The sequence below is a fragment of the Thermobia domestica genome, chromosome 6 (assembly GCF_964235325.1).
Source record: "Thermobia domestica chromosome 6, izTheDome1.hap1.1, whole genome shotgun sequence".
In the NCBI taxonomy this organism is placed as follows: Eukaryota; Metazoa; Arthropoda; class Insecta; order Zygentoma; family Lepismatidae; genus Thermobia; species Thermobia domestica.
Genome location: NC_137459.1, coordinates 243,153,737 through 243,172,088, shown reverse-complemented (window position 1 = coordinate 243,172,088; position 18,352 = coordinate 243,153,737). Strand labels below are relative to the sequence as shown.

General features: G+C 35.4%; 1 protein-coding gene across 2 annotated transcripts in view; it reads right to left on the bottom strand.

Annotated features, from left to right (window-relative positions):
• The window catches only part of LOC145687771 (uncharacterized), a 340,643-nt gene that overhangs the window by 176,498 nt on the left and 145,793 nt on the right, over positions 1 to 18,352 (bottom strand). For both annotated transcript variants that reach the window (XM_081761210.1, XM_081761209.1), the window contains exon 3: positions 1,566 to 1,683. In XM_081761210.1, the coding sequence (XP_081617336.1) occupies positions 1,566 to 1,655 (90 nt within the window). In that variant the 5' untranslated portion in view covers positions 1,656 to 1,683. The remainder of the gene's footprint in view (positions 1 to 1,565; positions 1,684 to 18,352) is intronic.

Here is an 18,352-nt window from a genome sequence, read left to right as displayed (position 1 = left end):
GCAAGCGCTCTAGCCCTGAGGCTCGAGGAAGCCTCACTTTCTCTGTATTCATTTCTTTGAGGAGCACTCACTTTGTTTGGCAAGCGCTCTTGTACAGCCTCCCGACATGCTTGTGTGGCTCATTTTGTTACTCCTACTGCATAGTTGTAAACAATCAGAGCTTTAAGACGTTTCTTCCTATTTCTCATGTCATTTTATTTTCCATATGTATGGTGTTCCAGCCGCAGTGTTATATGTGCCAAATTGGTTTATTTTCGTCTTTGTCTTGCCATATTCACTGTTTGTAAGATACTAATTTCTAAAGGTATTTTCCTATATTTCGAGTACGTGAGACATGGGACATGATACACGTTTGTTATTTTCACGCTCTATCATTATTTGAACCATGGATTAAGAGATTTATTTTCATGTGTTAATTGTGGGACAATGTCCCAAACAAAGAGGGACATTGATACAATCGTGTTCTAGTTACGTTCTACCAAAAAGTGGACCAAATGTAATAACAGAATGTACAACGTTATTTTCCTAGTTTTCGCACGTGAGACGGTGTCCCAGCAGTAGTGGGACATGTTGACATTTGTCCATTGGCTACATGTTAATATCAACACACACATTGACCACATTTCAATATCGATCATGCAATCCCACTAGCGACATTCATTTAGTTTACCCAGTTCCTTTGTGAGTCCCCTTGCACAATTTCAACTTGGCCTCAGTTGCTGTATCCTTATTAGCATGCAACCGTGCACATCATATTGCATCCGATTGATGGAATATTATTGGTGAATTGGCAATGGTTTTCATGTTCTTGATGCTATTCTTTACATTTCCGGTGCTTTGAAATCACGTTTACTTAGTATGAGTGCATTTTTCATGGGCATTTTTCGTTACGTGTTTCCACACATGTGAATCACCCTGCTTCATGTGTTGTGCTCAACCGACACTCCAGATGTCTTTGTAGAGCATTTGAGTACAAATTCGCTACACTTAATACTCAGAACGTCACTGTTGGCCAGCATCCGTACCTGGCGATTATGCAACCACACACAACGGGAATGAAGGTGTCCGCCATTTTGTATTTGTTCGAGATATCGACTTAATACAAACGAATTATTGTTACCTGGTAGAAGCACTATCAATTCATATCCATTTAGACCAATTTTCATTTGGCAGATTATCCGGGAATCCCTACGTTCCTTTGGGGTATCCCTTGCGCGTGCATGGTAGGATTGTGAAACATGCAAAATTCAATACAACAGGTATGACTTCTTCAGTGAATTTTTACCCCCCTCTTTACGTTGGATAGTTTCCGAACTATTGGCGTCCGAAAGTCATTTTCCCACGCTTTCGACACCTTCTGGATCCGAAACTATGTCCGATAGCTGAAAGTTCAAGAGAACTTCTTTTCTTGTCTCAGTGACCTCCCAAGAGTTGTAACACTTAGTTTGCAACACCCGATATATATATATATATATATATATATATATATATATATATATATATGTGTGTGTGTGTGTGTGTGTGTGTGTGTATGTATAAGGAACATCTTTGGTTATTCAACTTACCTGCAAGTTGTCAAGAACTCTAGAAAAGCAACCAAAACATGCATCTCGTTCAGTTGTTTTATTCCCCTGACTTGTACTGCACAGTGACATTAATTTATTCCTCAGTTCAGTACTTGACCTAAAGATGAAACATAAGAGTGTCAATCCATATGATGTGATCCAATAAAAAATTTTAGTCACTTCATTTTTAGTTTTTACTTTTTCAATATAGTATTATCAGTATATACATTGGCAGTTCAAAACTTTTTTTTTTTTTAATTTTAATCTTAGCCCATTTCTGAGTGCCTGACATTTTGTTGAATCGCACGTGCCAACTGTTGCCTTTGCTGATAGTTGTGGAAACTTGTATGTTTTAGGAGCGGATTATTCACAAACACTGCAAAAAAGAAAAAAAACTCCATTTTCTTCAGCACTTTCTCTTCATTAATTTTGCCTCAGCATAAAAAAATCTTAAAACCTAATAGATGAAAATTAGTCCCTAAGTTTAATATGGAAATATGACAAGTTCCACGTTTTAGAGTTGAAGTTTATAATGAAGGGCTGAAATATCAAAGTTGATATTTTTATTATAATTACGTATGGTGCAATACTCACTATAGCTAAGGTAACAACATTGATAAGGACGTCCAACATTTTTTAACTTATTTTATTTGAAATATTGTAATTTTCGGATAGTTTGGAATATATCTCTGGTGGAGCATGGAATAAAAAGCTATTCTTGTGTTAAGAATATACGGCTATATAAAAGATAACTATACTAAACATTTTAATTTTCATATTTGATAATGAACAAAGTTACGAATTTTCAAAAGAAAATTGCACGGAAAACGCATGTTTACACTATTCTCAACCATTTGTTTCTAACACGTAAGCTAAATACTTTACCAATGTGAATCGTAAAACAAATTGTTTTAATTTATTTCAATTTTAATGCTGAATGGCTTGCTCTTCAGAATAAGCTTACAACATTTAAATAAAAATGATAGTTTTGAAAATTAAGTAAAATTGATAACCAAAAACAAAATAAATGAATTAAAAGAGTATTGAAAAATGTGGAACTGATTAAATAGCATACCTGCGCATTTTCTTCGTGTAATAGGGCTCTAATTTCATGGTTTATTTATGCTTGAGTTCTTTCAAGTTCGTTTACTTTTTGTTGAAAAAACTATGTTTATTTAAACACATTTTAGATTTTTGTCCTTCCCGCTGCCATCAGATTATGTACGGCAGCCGAATTACACACAGTGACTGAATAGGAAGACCATTACTATAATTTCAAGATTTTATTTAATTTATTGTATGTGTTATGTTCTTTTAAAGAATAATACTTGAATATTGAAGCAGCGAAAGAAACTTCAAGATATGAACGGGGATGAAAACTAAAAATCTAATTAAACAAACTTTGTAATTCTTAAAAGAAAAATGGACTTTCAGCATAAATAAAAATTTAATTTATAGTCCTATTATATTAGGAAAATTCACCGGTATGTTATTTCCTCAGTTACACATTCTCTAATTGTCTTTTCATTCTATTTTGTTGGTGATTATCAGTTTTATTTTATTTTCAAAACTAACACTGTTATTTAAATGTTGTAAGCTTATTCTAAAGTGTAAGCCATTCAACATAAAAATTGAAATAAATTAAAATAATGTATTTTATGATTCACATTAAAAAAGTGTTTAGTTCAGAAACAAATGGTTGAGAGTAGGGTGACCACGCGTATTCCGTGCAATTGTCTTTTAAAAATTGATAACTTTGTTCACTTTCAAATATAAACCTAAAAATTAAAATGTTTAGTAAAATTATCTCTTATACAGATATAAATTCTCTAACAAAGAAATGCTATAGATATATTTCAAACTTTTCGAAAAATTACAGAGGATTTCTGATAGTTTTTAAAACTAAAATTTTCAAATTTCTAGCGAAATTGAGAATTTTCGAACGATTATTTTAAAACTAAGTTTTCAAATTTAAATTAAAAGACTTTTCAGATTAAAATTTCCAAACTTTAATTAGTCCTGAAATTTTAGAATAAAAATTTCAAACTATCAAGTCTGTAACAAAAGTTTTAAACCAGAATAGTAAAAGAAAATTTTTGAAAATTTGAGTGTAAAAATTCTTCAAACAAAAATTTTGAACTAAAAATTTTGAAAGTTTTCTAACAAATGTTCAGAAAATTAATTTTTAGTGAGTATAAAAAATTGATAATTGTTATCTAGGACTCATATATATACATATATATACACGTTGTGTGGACCATTTATCTAAACACGCCCTTGTAACTTTCAAACTAATGAACAAAAAACGCTGACATTTTGTACTATGACAAAATTAGCAGCAGGCTAGAGGTTGGCATACTCTGCGATATCACAAAGTAAACAGTGGTGACAACCAAATACAGGGTTGTATTTTATAAAACTACACAACGTCAGATTATTACATATTTCAAATCTACGTGCCAATGAAAAATATACCATCAAATATCACACTGGTTATGCACTATTGCAAACTAAAGATGCTACACTATCGCATACATAAAAAACAACCAAACTTTGGACGATTCTATAACAGTCATTACGCAAGTAGACGAACGGAATAGTACATATTCATAGTATATTAATGCCAAATACTACTTTCATATTACGACGTATTTCAAACGAGTAGAAAGACAATTACAGGGAATTGAATACTTGAATGTTTTCAAAGAACACTGTTTCTAAGAAAAGTATTTAGATAAATGTTAGATACAATTATGTATATAGTTTTAAATAGATATAAATATTATAATGTCGTTACAACAAGTTTGAACCTTAAACCAATCGGGGATATGAAAAAAATATAAAATTTTTATATATACTACTTAAAATGGCGTATTTGTGAGAACTTTCAAAAAGATTTTTGATTTATTTTGCTTCTATAACAGTACAGCAATACTTTTTGATAGGTGTAATTACAATAAGTTTTCTAAATTACATAGTTTTAACAATATCTTCAGAACAGTTTGAGATTGCTGTAAACGGCATTGTGATCTTCACATCAATTGAAAACCATCTACACTTGGTTGAGGTACTTATCCGAGCATGTTTTTTAAATACAGCTTTAGAAAAAACTCAAATTTATAATCCCTTGTAACTGTTCGTATTCATTCGAAATCGGTTATATCATGATTATGGTATTGAACACCAAAGTACTTTGGATGTGCATTGTCCCATTGGTCTCATTTCCGTTATTGCTGCTGTAGAGGCCGCCAAAATTTAAATGTTTGTGATACTATAGCGTTCTTAGTTTTCAACACTGCATAACGAGTGTGATACTGTATGGTTTCGTTTTACATGTAGATTTGAAATACGTAATAACCTGACGTAGTGGTATTTGGAAAAAAAATGTTGGGTTGATAAAACTGTCAAACCTGTGGTATCACAGAGTATGTCAAATAAGGTACCTTTGCCGACATTTACATAGTACAACCTATTAGCGATTTCGATTCCTTAGTTGAAAGGTATATCAAAATAAATGGTCCACCCTGTATATATGTATAAAAAGTTTACCAATATCTTCGAAGGAGTAATAAAGTATAACGTTAAGTTTTGATTATTCCTCTTAAAACTTTAAAAAGCATTAATTTTATAAAATTTAATACATTTCTTCAAATTTGGGCTGTTAGATAAATGCTATCACAATGAAATACAATTATACCATCCTGTGATAATTATTTTATAACTAGAAGCAGGAAAATAATTCCTAGCTTAAGAAATCGAAATGAGATTAAACTTAAAATAGAAAAGCCATTTCAATTACAATTTTATATTAATTAAGCAGGCATATGAAGGATTAGCTTTTCCGTTTTGTACTAGGTCAGGAGTTCGAATCCTGCACTCGACCATGGACTGAAAATTTCCAGAGGTTTCGGCATCTCTGACCAGGCGAGAACTAGATCATCTCTTTAACCCGTTTTTGCCCGATTTTTTTTTACTTTCGATTTTTTTGTTTTTGTTTTGAAAATTTGTTTTTCTGAATGAGGCTTCTATTTGTACGATTAATATTAAATTCTGCCACTTTTCGTAATTAATTCGCCTGTATGGCCATGTTCCAAGATTGGAACACCAGAAACGAACGGTTCCAGTAGTAGTTGTTCCAATTTTGGAACACCAGGAACGAACGGTACCAGTAAGATTTTTCCTAAACTTTGACATTACGAGCTAACGAGACAGAAATGTTTATTACATGTATTATGTAGGCTACAAATAGAACACTCTTCTATACCTCTACGTTAGCTAGAAAAAATATCTTTAAAAAACAACAGATCATTTTCATATTTTTATTTTGCAAATATATTTCGTACGAATATTATAGTATGAAATATAGTACGAACAGTATAAAATGAAAATGTTTACTACAGTATATGAATATGCATATTCTTTAATGATTCTAAACTATGTATCCTACAGTTCTTATAGGGAGGTATATAAATAAAATATTAACATATTAAATTTTCAAATATATGCAAAATCAATATAGATTGATATTTAGGAAATAATTTGATTTTCTTCCCGATAGATCTGACCAATTCAAGAAATGATATTACATTTGAGTGTGGTAAGGTTTGAAGCACTTATCATGTCAAGTCCATTTTGCACTTTTCACAACGTTTCGAGGTGTTCTTCTTGAAAACTGCGCACCTTCCTTGCTTATTAGCCGGAACTAACCAATGACCACAGTTGTCATATCTTAGACCTCTAGGGATGTGTGACAGAAATCCTTTCCTTGTTTTCGCCCTTCTGATTGAATATGGTAAAGAATTATATTTCTGTAAATATGTTTGAACTACAGTGAGGGAAATCTAACAATGGGTTTGTTTCTTTTTTCCTGTAGAGTTGCCGAGCATTGTGGAAAGAGGTATCAATATAGATCGTAAAAACAGACCACCATATTTTGGATCTGATTAAAATTCAGTAACTTTCAATGTTTTCATCCATCCTATCCTCTCTTTCCATGAATTTGTTATACTTCGAAACAGTATTAAGTTGTGGAACTGGTAATTACTTCTTCTCTCTAGCAATCATCCTGTTTGCAGAACCAACAGGCTCCACAGCATCGCATGTAGTTACCAAATGAACTACGCAACTGTCATTCCATTCTACCACCATGCAATAGTAGCTGCGTCAATTTCAAAACCAAATGACGCCCTATCTTCTTTCTTTAGTTCCTGTGGACCTTTTAGTTGGCAATGCTCTATTCGGTTCATTATAATGGTTCCAGTGAACCAATACCCAATTCTGCTAACTCACTTGCTAATAAAAGTGATGAAAATAGTCTATCGGTGTATATCTTTGAAATGCATATCTTTTGGAAGGCAATTTGCAAACTGCGTTACAACATATTCTCCCAAGCCAGTGTATTTAGGTCTATCTACATCCCGTCCAACGTATGGCTGAAATTGTACGAGGTGTCCTCGAAGTTTGCACATACACCACACAAACAAGAAAGCAATTGTCGCACAAATAATAATAATAATAATAATATCTTATGACTAAATGGTTAACTTTCTCGCCTTCAGTGCAAGAGACACAAGGTCGATTTCCGGCGAGGGCACATGTAATTCAAATCCCATGTTAAGCTCTAGGTCTAGTCTCATATAAGTTTGCTGTTGAAGGGACGTGTTTATTGTTAAATAAAAAAAGAGATTCATAAAACTATCGGGTACCTCTGTAGAATGTACGTTCCTACTTCAAAGGGAATTGAACCCCGGACACAGTGCACCAAATGCAAACGTGATAGTAACAAGTTCAGTGAACAATGATACAACATACATCAGTGCTCCATATCTTTTCACAAAATTATATATATATATATATATATATATATATATATATATATATATATATATATATATATATATATATATATATATATTAGGATGGAGTCAAAAGAGGCCAAAAAAAATTTTTTTTTTCGAAATTCGATTTTGGATAGGGGGCAAAAGTTGCATCATATCGTAGTACTTTACCATGCAAAATTTCAATTCTCTAAAATAATTTTTAGCCGGGGCGCAATGTGCCTTAAGTTTCATAGAGTTTATAAATGAGTGAAAAGAGCCCAAATTTTTATTTTTTTTAAATTCGAATTCGGATATAGGGCAAAAGTTGCACCATATTGTAGCACTTTACCACCAAAAACTTTAATTCTCTAAAATAGTCTTTAGCAGGAGTGCAATGGGCCTTAAGTTTGATAGGTTTTGTAAATAAATATACGTTTATTGTTATTTTGTATAATTATTAGGCAGCTCTTCGCTTGAAGGAGACTGTAATTTGAAGGTATTATGATTTGTTGTCGTGTTCAGGTAGATTTCTAAAGCTATCGAAGTTCATATTCTATGTTACAGGCTACATCAACCCAGAACTCACCACATGGAGGTGGCTACCGTCGAGTTCCATCCCACTTACCCACCAGTATTAGATTGAATGTTTCATAAATTTCATTCACGTCTTCAAGCAAAATACTGCGACTTTATCTGAAAAGTAGTCAGGTATTTTCTTAAGTCAAATTTTTAACGAATAAAGAAATCTGTCCTGGCTCACATACTGACGAAGAACCTTCACTAAGTATTTTCACTAAACTTTCCACTGCTTGCGTATAACATCTAAACTCAGGGATATCATATTTGTACTTTCTCAAGAACAAATTTTCGCAATTTGTCATCTGCGATATGAGTCAGTATTGGCGGTTCTGTCGTTACACCCATTTTAGTTTATCATTTCTGTGTAATTACTAGCCTCGAAGTTTAACACTGGCACTTGGAAGGAACGAGCTTCACGTTTACATTGTTTTCTGGATTGGAGGATTTTATCGGTAGCAAGGATTCGCGTAGCTGATCTGAGACTAGTCACCAATCATGGCAATAAGAATATTTTCAGAATTCGCACAGAATGCATTTCTGGAAATTACTTTATTGACAAAAGTCTTGTATGGTTCCATCAAACATCTCGAAATTCTTATGGTCAAGAACAAATATTTAGCTCCGTATTTGGCAAGAGGTTTCAGTTTTATGCTGAACCACACAGGTACATATACTTTTACTACGAATTTCACGAGAGTTTAGAGCTTCTCTGAAGAATTTGGCATTGATATATATAGACGCGAAAGTCTACAAGCCATTATTAACCAACGAGTATGCGCAAGTTTCCTAGGTTTCTTATCTGCTAGGTTTTGATCACAGCCTCCTCTTACGACAGATTGACATATTTCATACAAATATCTTTGATCATAACTGAGATGACGCACGTTTAGGTATGTAGGGAGTTCTGAAGAAATCTTTCCGAAGCTGCACACTGGATTCGTCTCAGAATTTACCAATGATATACCAATAGGACCAGACAAAGTACCAGTAGTCACATCATCGATTTCTTTCAGTAAATGATGAAGTAGTAGTTCAATGATGTGCAATAAACGTATGCATTACTGCAAGGGTCTCTCTAAATGGTTTTCGAGCACTCTATTCATCATCATTTTGACTCAACATTAGTATTAGTACCATCGCAGCCGATAGCTACCATATCTCATAGGACTACATTATTTGCTTGTAATTCCCTTCAGATGGAACTAGCAGTATTCTTTGCTAATGCTGAAACGCTCAAAGAAGCATGGCTGAGAAATTTATTACCCGATTCTTCAAGGACACAATAATGATCTTTCCTCTTCATATCTCTATGACTTCCGGCCGGACATTGCGAGTGTTTGGTCTTTCATCCCATCAAAATAGATAGTACAAGGTTTCTCTTTATTAACAGTTACTTCAGTTCTTACACTTTTACGATTTTTCGCAATCTCTCTTTGTATTTTACTTCTATCAATTGTGTTTTGCAGCTGCTCTGGACTTTTGGATTTTGGATAGGAGGCAAAAGTTGCATCATATCGTAGTACTTTACCATGCAAAATTTCAATTCCCTAAAATAATTTTTAGCCGGGGCGCAATGGGCCTTAAGTTTGATAGAGTTTATAAATGAGTGAAAAGAGCCCTAATTTTTATTTTTTAAAATTCGAATTCGGATATAGGGCAAAAGTTGCACCATATTGTAGCACTTTACCACCGGAAATTTCAATTCTCTAAAATAGTCTTTAGCAGGAGTGCAATGGGCCTTAAGTTTGATAGGTTTTGTAAATAAATACACGTTTATTGTTATTTTGTATAATTATTAGGCAGCTCTTCGCTTGAAGGAGACTGTAATTTGGAGGTATTATGATTTGTTGTCGTGTCCAGGTAGATTTCTAAAGCTATCGAAGTTCATATTCTATGTTACAGGCTACATCAACCCAGAACTCACCACATGGAGGTGGCTACCGTCGAGTTCCATCCCACTTACCCACCAGTATTAGATTGAATGTTTCATAAATTTCATTCACGTCTTCAAGCAAAATACTGCGACTTTATCTGAAAAGTAGTCAGGTATTTTCTTAAGTCAAATTTTTAACGAATAAAGAAATCTGTCCTGGCTCACATACTGACGAAGAACCTTCACTAAGTATTTTCACTAATCTTTCCACTGCTTGCGTATAACATCTAAACTCAGGGATATAATATTTGAACTTTCTCAAGAACAAATTTTCGCAATTTGTCATCTGCGATATGAGTCAGTATTGGCGGTTCTGTCGTTACACCCATTTTAGTTTATCATTTCTGTGTAATTACTAGCCTCGAAGTTTAACACTGGCACTTGGAAGGAACGAGCTTCACGTTTACATTGTTTTCTGGATTGGAGGATTTTATCGGTAGCAAGGATTCGCGTAGCTAATCTGAGACTAGTCACCAATCATGGCAATAAGAATATTTTCAGAATTCGCACAGAATGCATTTCTGGAAATTACTTCCAAAACTTCAGTAACAATAGCTGCAATTTTTCTTCCAGTCACGCCAGTTTTCTCCTTTACTTTTGCTAATGTTGGGAGGAATTTTCTCACTTCTATGCATCTAATCTATGATTGCTTTCTTGTCTTTAAAGGATACTTCCAACTAAAATCAGGATCTCCTACAGCTTTAGCGTGTTCTTTATTGCCTTCGCTTTTTGTTTCCAAAGATGACGAGGAGTGTAAAGATTCAATAATGTAACTGGTACTGTTTTGGTTGAAAGTTTGATCGCTAGTTTCTTTTTTGGCTTTCCTTTCTTCTCTTTTCTTTGTCCAAGTAACATCAATACCACCGATTACCATTTTTCTACTTATCCTTTGGTCTGATAAAACACTATCTCCGATCCAGGCATTTTGAGTGTCCTGTGCAACGACATATCGTAAAATCTAAACACTTGCAAGCTCCTATATCAAATGGTTTATTGCCCTGCTTCTTCAATTCCTGTAATTTATTTCTTCTTTCATGCTCCCTCTTACTGCCAATTTTAAAAATATTTTCAGTTTCCTGTGGTAACTGTTGATCACTATTGATACACAGCCGAGCGATGAAACACGTTACCAAATGTCTTCCACCTTTTGTACTACCTTCGTGGAAACCAAATTCTCTGCTGGTTCTTTACTTCCGCCCCCTTCAGCTGCTGACGCGTAAATAAACAACATGCCATAACGTCTTCGCAAGTTGGGAGCGTTCTCCAGTCGCGACCTTTGGCACTACGAAACATCTCTTGTGCTCTTGACATATTCTACCTGGTTGATTTTGCCATTTTTCTTCTTTATAGCACAAAACAAAATCACCAGATGTTAGGCTGTAATACAGTGGTAGATAATAAAGCCATCAGTAACTACAAAAGCGCAAAACTAATCAAATCACTAACGTAGCAACACGGCCGCTGACTAGACACGTACCCCGAGCACAGGTACAACACACTAATAACAATCGTCAAGCTGCCAAACAGTCGCACAAGACTTTAGCACCTGCACGAGCGCGCGCCCTGATTTCGTTCTGTACCCTCTTATCTCCACCCACCAAACTATTATACTAATGACTTAGTAATGTTAACAAGTTCATTATACCAGAAAAAGACTGTTACTAAATAGCAAAAAACTTCTTTATGGCAAACTAGCAAATTGGAAATAGTTGATCACATTTCGTCTAATTATTCCCAAATTTCAGGGCCATTGCACCCCGGCTAAAAATAATTTTAGTGAATTAAAATTTATTGTTGTTATCTACTGATATAGGATACATCTTTTGCACCCTATCTACACTAAAACTTACAGACTGCTTCCAGCGAAGATCTGCCAAATAGTTACATAGTAAATGAAAATTGATTTACAAAATCGCAAACTTAAGGCCCCTTGCGCCCCGGCTAAAAATTATTTCAGAGAGCTGAAATTTTCTATTGTAAATTACTATGATGTGATGCAAATTTTGCCCCCTATCCAAATTCGCATTTCGAAAAAAAAAAATTTCGATCCACCCTAATATATATATATATATATATATATATATATATATATATATATATATATATATATTTTATATATATATATATATATATATATATATATATATATATATATATATATATATTGCAAATGATAGGAAATTGCAACCAAATAATATTGTCAGCTATTTTTGATACTTGTAGAATCATATGAGTGTTTGCGCCACTGTACATTGGAAACAAAGTAAATATAAACAGAGAAATCGTACGAAAAGCAAAAAGTCATTTATATTTGAATAAAAAAATAATATACATTCCAAGTTGGGAGACAAATAATTTACAGTAATGAAAATAATGGACCCATTCGTTCCTAGTGTTCCATTATTGAAACATTGTATTTAGATTACACTGTGCAAGATATAATTATTACTTTCTTTATTGGTATTTAACATGACTTGAAACAACTATTAATCAAGGTATCTGAGGCAAGAAACAGACAAAATTATAAACATAAAAAGATATTTTCTTACTTTCTTTCCTTTATGACGCATGTAAAAATTTCTTTGACAATGACGCCACAACCGCAAGGTGCAAAAGCTAATAGAGCAGGAAACAAGTACCTCACCTCTTCATTCCATCATGTGTGAATGCAGAAAAAAAATTAGAAAGCAAATTTTCATTTTAACACATTCTACGGACTGCCCTGATACTCCACGGGAAATCCCAAAAAGTCCCACGTGGGCAACCGCCTGAAATGACGTCATCAATATGGCGGCCATGCAACTACGACTACGTATGCTTATGCGGTAATATCTCATCACAGAACTTAGATACAAACTTCGTTCTGATGCCAAATTAAAGATAAAGCATTGTATAAGAGATTTCAGCTAATATCGTTAATACGTGTTGCCGCCATTTTTAAATATGGTGATTATTATCTTAAAAATTAATTTTCTCCGTTTCACTTTATTTGTTTTAAAGTAGATTACTATGAAACTATCAGATATACAGAAAAACATCTCGAAGTAAACGTTATAAAATGGAGTCTCGCTTTTCTGAAGATACCAATATTATTTCTGTATTTTACAATTAAACGAACTAGTCCGTTTTCTGTAGCGCAAGGTGTTGAATTTTCAGCACTTAGATTACGTTAAACATGTAAGGACATTTTTATAAATAAATGCGGAAAAACGTTTGGAAAACAAACTTTTAACACATTTGTTTTAAACCACGGAATCTCCTGAGAAAATCGTCAAAGATAGCACATGAGCAATCACCTGAAATGGCGTCAACCATGCGAATACATCCATTTTTGCTTATACGAAATATCTCATCACAGAACTGAGATACGAACATCGTTCTGGTGCCAAGTTAAAGGTACATGATGCAAATGATTTCTCCTAATAGGCCTATCGTTTTTATGTTACCACCGTTTTGTAAATATGCCGGGTATTATCTTCAGCACTCAGATTACACAAAACATATGCAAATACTTTTAAAGACGAAAATCTTTTGGAAAGCTAATTTGCATTTCAATAATTCTTTTGTGCGTCTGTAACTCCATAAAAACTTGCCAAAAATAGAAATAGGCAGTGGCATAATATGACATCATCAATATGGCAGCCAAGCGATGGCGATAAAATCTTTCTACCTAATTTCAAACATGAATATTTATATTATAATAGGGCTGAGTGTACTCTAGAGATATTTTAAGTCGATGAGTAAATAAATATGACTGTAGGTCTAAATTCACAAATGTTGAAAGACAATATGCAAACCATTGTTGTCGGTTCACTTTGTACATGCGCCATCTAAATCCCGCCGTGGCCAGTCCTGAGAAAGGGGGAGTTACCCCCTCATTACACACCTGTTACCGCATGCCTTGTAGTGGGCTGGATGTTTTGAGGGGGAGATAGGTTTGAGTGATGTTTGGAATCAAGCAACTATCTCGATTGTCCAGCACCCCGAGCAACTCTTCCTCATAGACCAGCCCTGACCACGGCGAACAGATAGTGGAAACTCTCCTCGTGAACGCTCACGAGCATTCTACGTGCAAATACCGTTGTTCGTACTTCGTGCATCTTCGGGTTTCGTCCTTAGAGGAGCGGAAGTGTTGTCAACCTTGGCGGTAATCACTAGCTTACCAAATAGAAAAAGATATGTATGGTAACTGATTGCCATTTAGTGTAAAGTGTTTTCTACAATGTGGTAACCGTTAACTATAGACAACACAAACTTGTAACAGCAATCAAATGATAAACTATGTACGTTTCTTTTCTTCTTTTTTCTTTCCTTTTGTTAAAGAAGGATGTGGTGGAAACAAACCATCGCTTACATTTATAAAAATTTGCTAGTTTGTCCAATGGAAAACCAGTTTTCAATATATATATTATGTTTGTTATATTATGTTGTTTCGCTTTTTTAGGAAAAGAGAAAATCTGTTGATACGAAAAAAATACTGTAGCACTTGTTTGTAATTATCTAAGTATTATCTCCCGAAAATTAGCTTATGCATGTATGTGTCTACGAATAGGCTTAGCAAGTGGTTGGTTCTGGAGATTAGAAGCCACTATTACACTATCAATAGGAAGAATAGTATTTCTTACTCCGCTTTTAAAGTTACTTTGATCGCAAAGAATCAAACAAAATATTAAGAGAGCCAAAGAGATTTTCCATTTTTAAGAGTGACCATTAGTGACTACCATTAGTGTTTTTTTTAACAAGGAGTGTCTTTTTAATAAGGAAAAATACGTTGTCCCTGGCTGGTTGCTTGCCGGTAGCTTGTTAAAAGTGAAAAAGAATGTTAAATCATATCAACGATTGAAGCTACACGCTTGTCTTTCTTCGATAGTTACTGACTGATTTTCAAAGTCACAATGTTGTAGGCCTACTGTAACAGCGTAAACTCGGAAGGAAACGTTCCAACTGAATGATACGTACAATTATTCCCAATGTCTTGAACATGAAACGTGGGTTGCACGGATAACGCTTAAAGTGGGCTGGACTGCACTGGAATTTCCTTCCGGCAAATTAGTGTTTGGTCGGAACTCAGTTCTTCTGTGTAATTGTCTCTTAACAACATTTGAACGTTTCTTTTAGATAATAATAACTAAGTAACTAACTAACTAACTCTATGGCCTATGGAACCCGAAGGTTCAATGCCGCGTTTACAAAATATTTCCACTAACTTCTGTCCTTAGCCAACTGGATCCAGTTTCTACTCTGTACTCTTATTTCTGCAGGATCCATCTTAATATTGTCTTGCCATCTACGCCTAGGTCTTCCTAGTGGTCTTCTTCCAATTGGGTTTTCAGTTAAAATTATGAAAGCGTTTCTAATTTCTTCCATTCTGGCTACATGGCCTGCCCACCTGAGCCTTCTACACTTAATAACCCAAACAATGTTAGGTGAGCGGTATAAACTATGCGATCCCTCGTTATGAATTCCCTCCAATCCCCATTTTCATCCCTCTTTGGTCCGAATACTACTACTACTACTACTACTACTACTACTACTACTACTACTACTACTACTAATAATAATAATAATAATAATAATAATAATAATAATAATAATAATAATAATAATAATACGCATTATTATTATTATTATTATTATTATTATTATTATTATTATTATTATTATTATTATTATTATTTTCAACCTCCCGTCGTTCTGCTATCAATCTAGCAACGAAAGGCGTTTGCAACTTAGAAAACGTGAAGCGAGTCACAAGTTACAGACCGAGTGCTAATGTAATACAACATCACGAATTGTGTAAGCAAGCTAAAAAGGTCTGAAACAATTCGTTTCCGACTTTTGCAGTCGTTTTTACGTCTGTAAGCTGACATGTTTAATATTAGTTTCTTTCTTTCTTTCTTTCTTTCTTTCTTTCTTGTTTATTTGTTAGTTACTTCAACGCTAACTGTAACCTCTATCATGCGTCTTCCTCGACCAAAAAGCGTACCAATTTTATTTCCTGCAGTGTTTTCGCGTCACTGCTTTCAAAATGGGGAGGGGGAGAGCACACCTGCACATTTCACGCTTGCGTCTGCTCAATGCTTCAACATCGTGCGGATTTCTGACCAGGCTTGGCCGTAGTTTTTTTGCAATCATGTGTGGTTGGCAACACTTATCGGATGCAGTGGAAGGGGCAAAACTACCAGAACCTGTGCTCACCTGTTCTTGTCTCCGCTCGTGCTCGCTCACGCTTCGGCTCCGGGAGCCAATTCATGGACAGGCCTGTCATAGACTGTTCCAACAAGCTGGACAACAACCTACCGGCGGAGGTGAGGCTTAGTCTATCCTCCGAAATGGACGACTAGCTCGTGCCATTGGATCCGGGAGAGTACATGTAACCTTATCACGTTCTCAGTGAGATAAGTAGCTTCTGCTGCCGTCCCTAACGGCGGAGGTGAAGTTTCGGCTGTCCTTTGAAATGGACAACTAAGCCGTGCCCTTGGGTCCGGGAGATAAGGCTACGTGGTACTCCAGCAAATATGAAAGTGTGAATAGTTTGTATGCCCAGGGTGACGGGTTCAATACTCTACCGGGAGGATGATGTAGGTACTTCCCTCAAAGAGCGTTTCGTACGTGCTCTGGGGTCCGGGATGAGATACCTACTACCCTAACGCACACTCGTACCTTAGGGGCGCTGAGGAAGTGGGACCGTTTGTCCCAGGTTTGTTGACCTTATTGGGTGTAGGGTCTACGACCCTACCAGGGGAGCAGCCGCTCCCAAATGGCCATTGTCTTTAAAGGTAGACAGTTTGCATCAGCCATTGGATCTGGTAATTTATGGTGTAGATTTGCTGTAATTAGAGGAAGTTCCGTATTGCTTAAACGACCCTACCAAGGGAGGGTGTGGTGGTCCCTCACAATGGTGACCTACACGTACCATTGGCTTCAGAATGTAATTTTCCTGCTACGTGTACGTGGTACCTAGACACGTAAAAGATAGGTGCCCCGTATTACTTGGACGAACTTACCAGGGGAGATACGGCTTCCAAATGACAATGTCTGTGTTGAACGGGATGGTCTTCATCAATCATTGGCTCTGGTAAGGTACAGTGTACATCTGCCGTAATTAGAGGAAGCCTGTGTTACTTGGACTATCCTACCAGGAGAAGATTGTCAGATTCCTGCCTGCAAGAGGACTGAACGCCGAATGGGGAAAAGTGCCTATCCCAGATATTTGGGTAACGGATTCTGATCCCAGTGAAAGGAAGGGAACTTTGTAGGATATGGGATGACACCAAACTCAAATGGTGACTTAACACGTACCATTATATCCGGGATGAGATACGGGAGTATCTCGAGTTTGCGTAGTACCTCTACAAGCGAAGGAGGTTGCCAGTTGCTGGAAATGAACAAGCCCCCTTGGGGATTGCCTGGGGCTCCCGGATTGGGTTGGACTCTGCCGGGCTGTCGTCATACCAGGGATTCGGTAGCTCATGGGAACTACTCCCAGGAATCTGGGTAACGGTGAGTATTTGCGGGAGATGAGGTTCCTCTGAAATGCACTTGTACTATGCCTGCAGAGCATGGAAGGACTGACTCGCTAGCATTTCTCTGTAACCAGTAGGCAGAACTTCTGTCGTGCAGTGTACGTATCCTTCTCCCTTAGAGAAAAGGGGTTACACGCCAAGGTGTCAAGGTCGGGGGACAGATCTTGACAGTGCACTACGCGTAGGAAAACTAAGAGTCAGAACCAGGAACTTCGGGCAGGATGTCTTGTTTGGCAGGTGCCTGTCCATCAAATAGCCTCAACGGCCGCGGGCTCGCCCTCCAAGCGTGCACGTAAATGTGGATACAGTAGACCACTCGATCCTAATGTTCCAGAAACTGTAAGTGCTGAAAAAGAGCACTCTACTATACATCAATATATGGAGAACGTGCGGGAGAATCATGCATAAATAAACTAGTATTAAATTCATTAGAAGACGATTATATTTGTAAAATTCTTGAAGAAATTTCAAACCATCTTCTAAAGGATACAGAAACATTAGTGAATAAAACAGTTAAAAGGCATTTGTAGAGAGTTAGTTTATGTAATTTGTAATGCAGTAAATGGTTTCTAAATTTTGATTATATATATATGTTACGTTGTTACACAAAAATTTTTAATATGTGCTATTTTATAACATAAAAATGTTTAATATTTACTATTTTAAATAATAATTTGGTTGATAATATCATAATGTAAAATGCAGACTTTTTCCATTACAAAGTCAAGTAAATTAGAGATATAATCTAATTTGAAACAAATAAAATGAAACTGAGTAAATTAATTTTAAGACAATGCCCGGCATATTTTAAAATGGAGGTAACACATAAAAATAATATTAACTGAAATCATTTTAATCATGTACCTTTAACTTGGTACCAGAACGACGTTTATATCTCAGTTCTGTGATATTTCGTATAAGCATAAATGA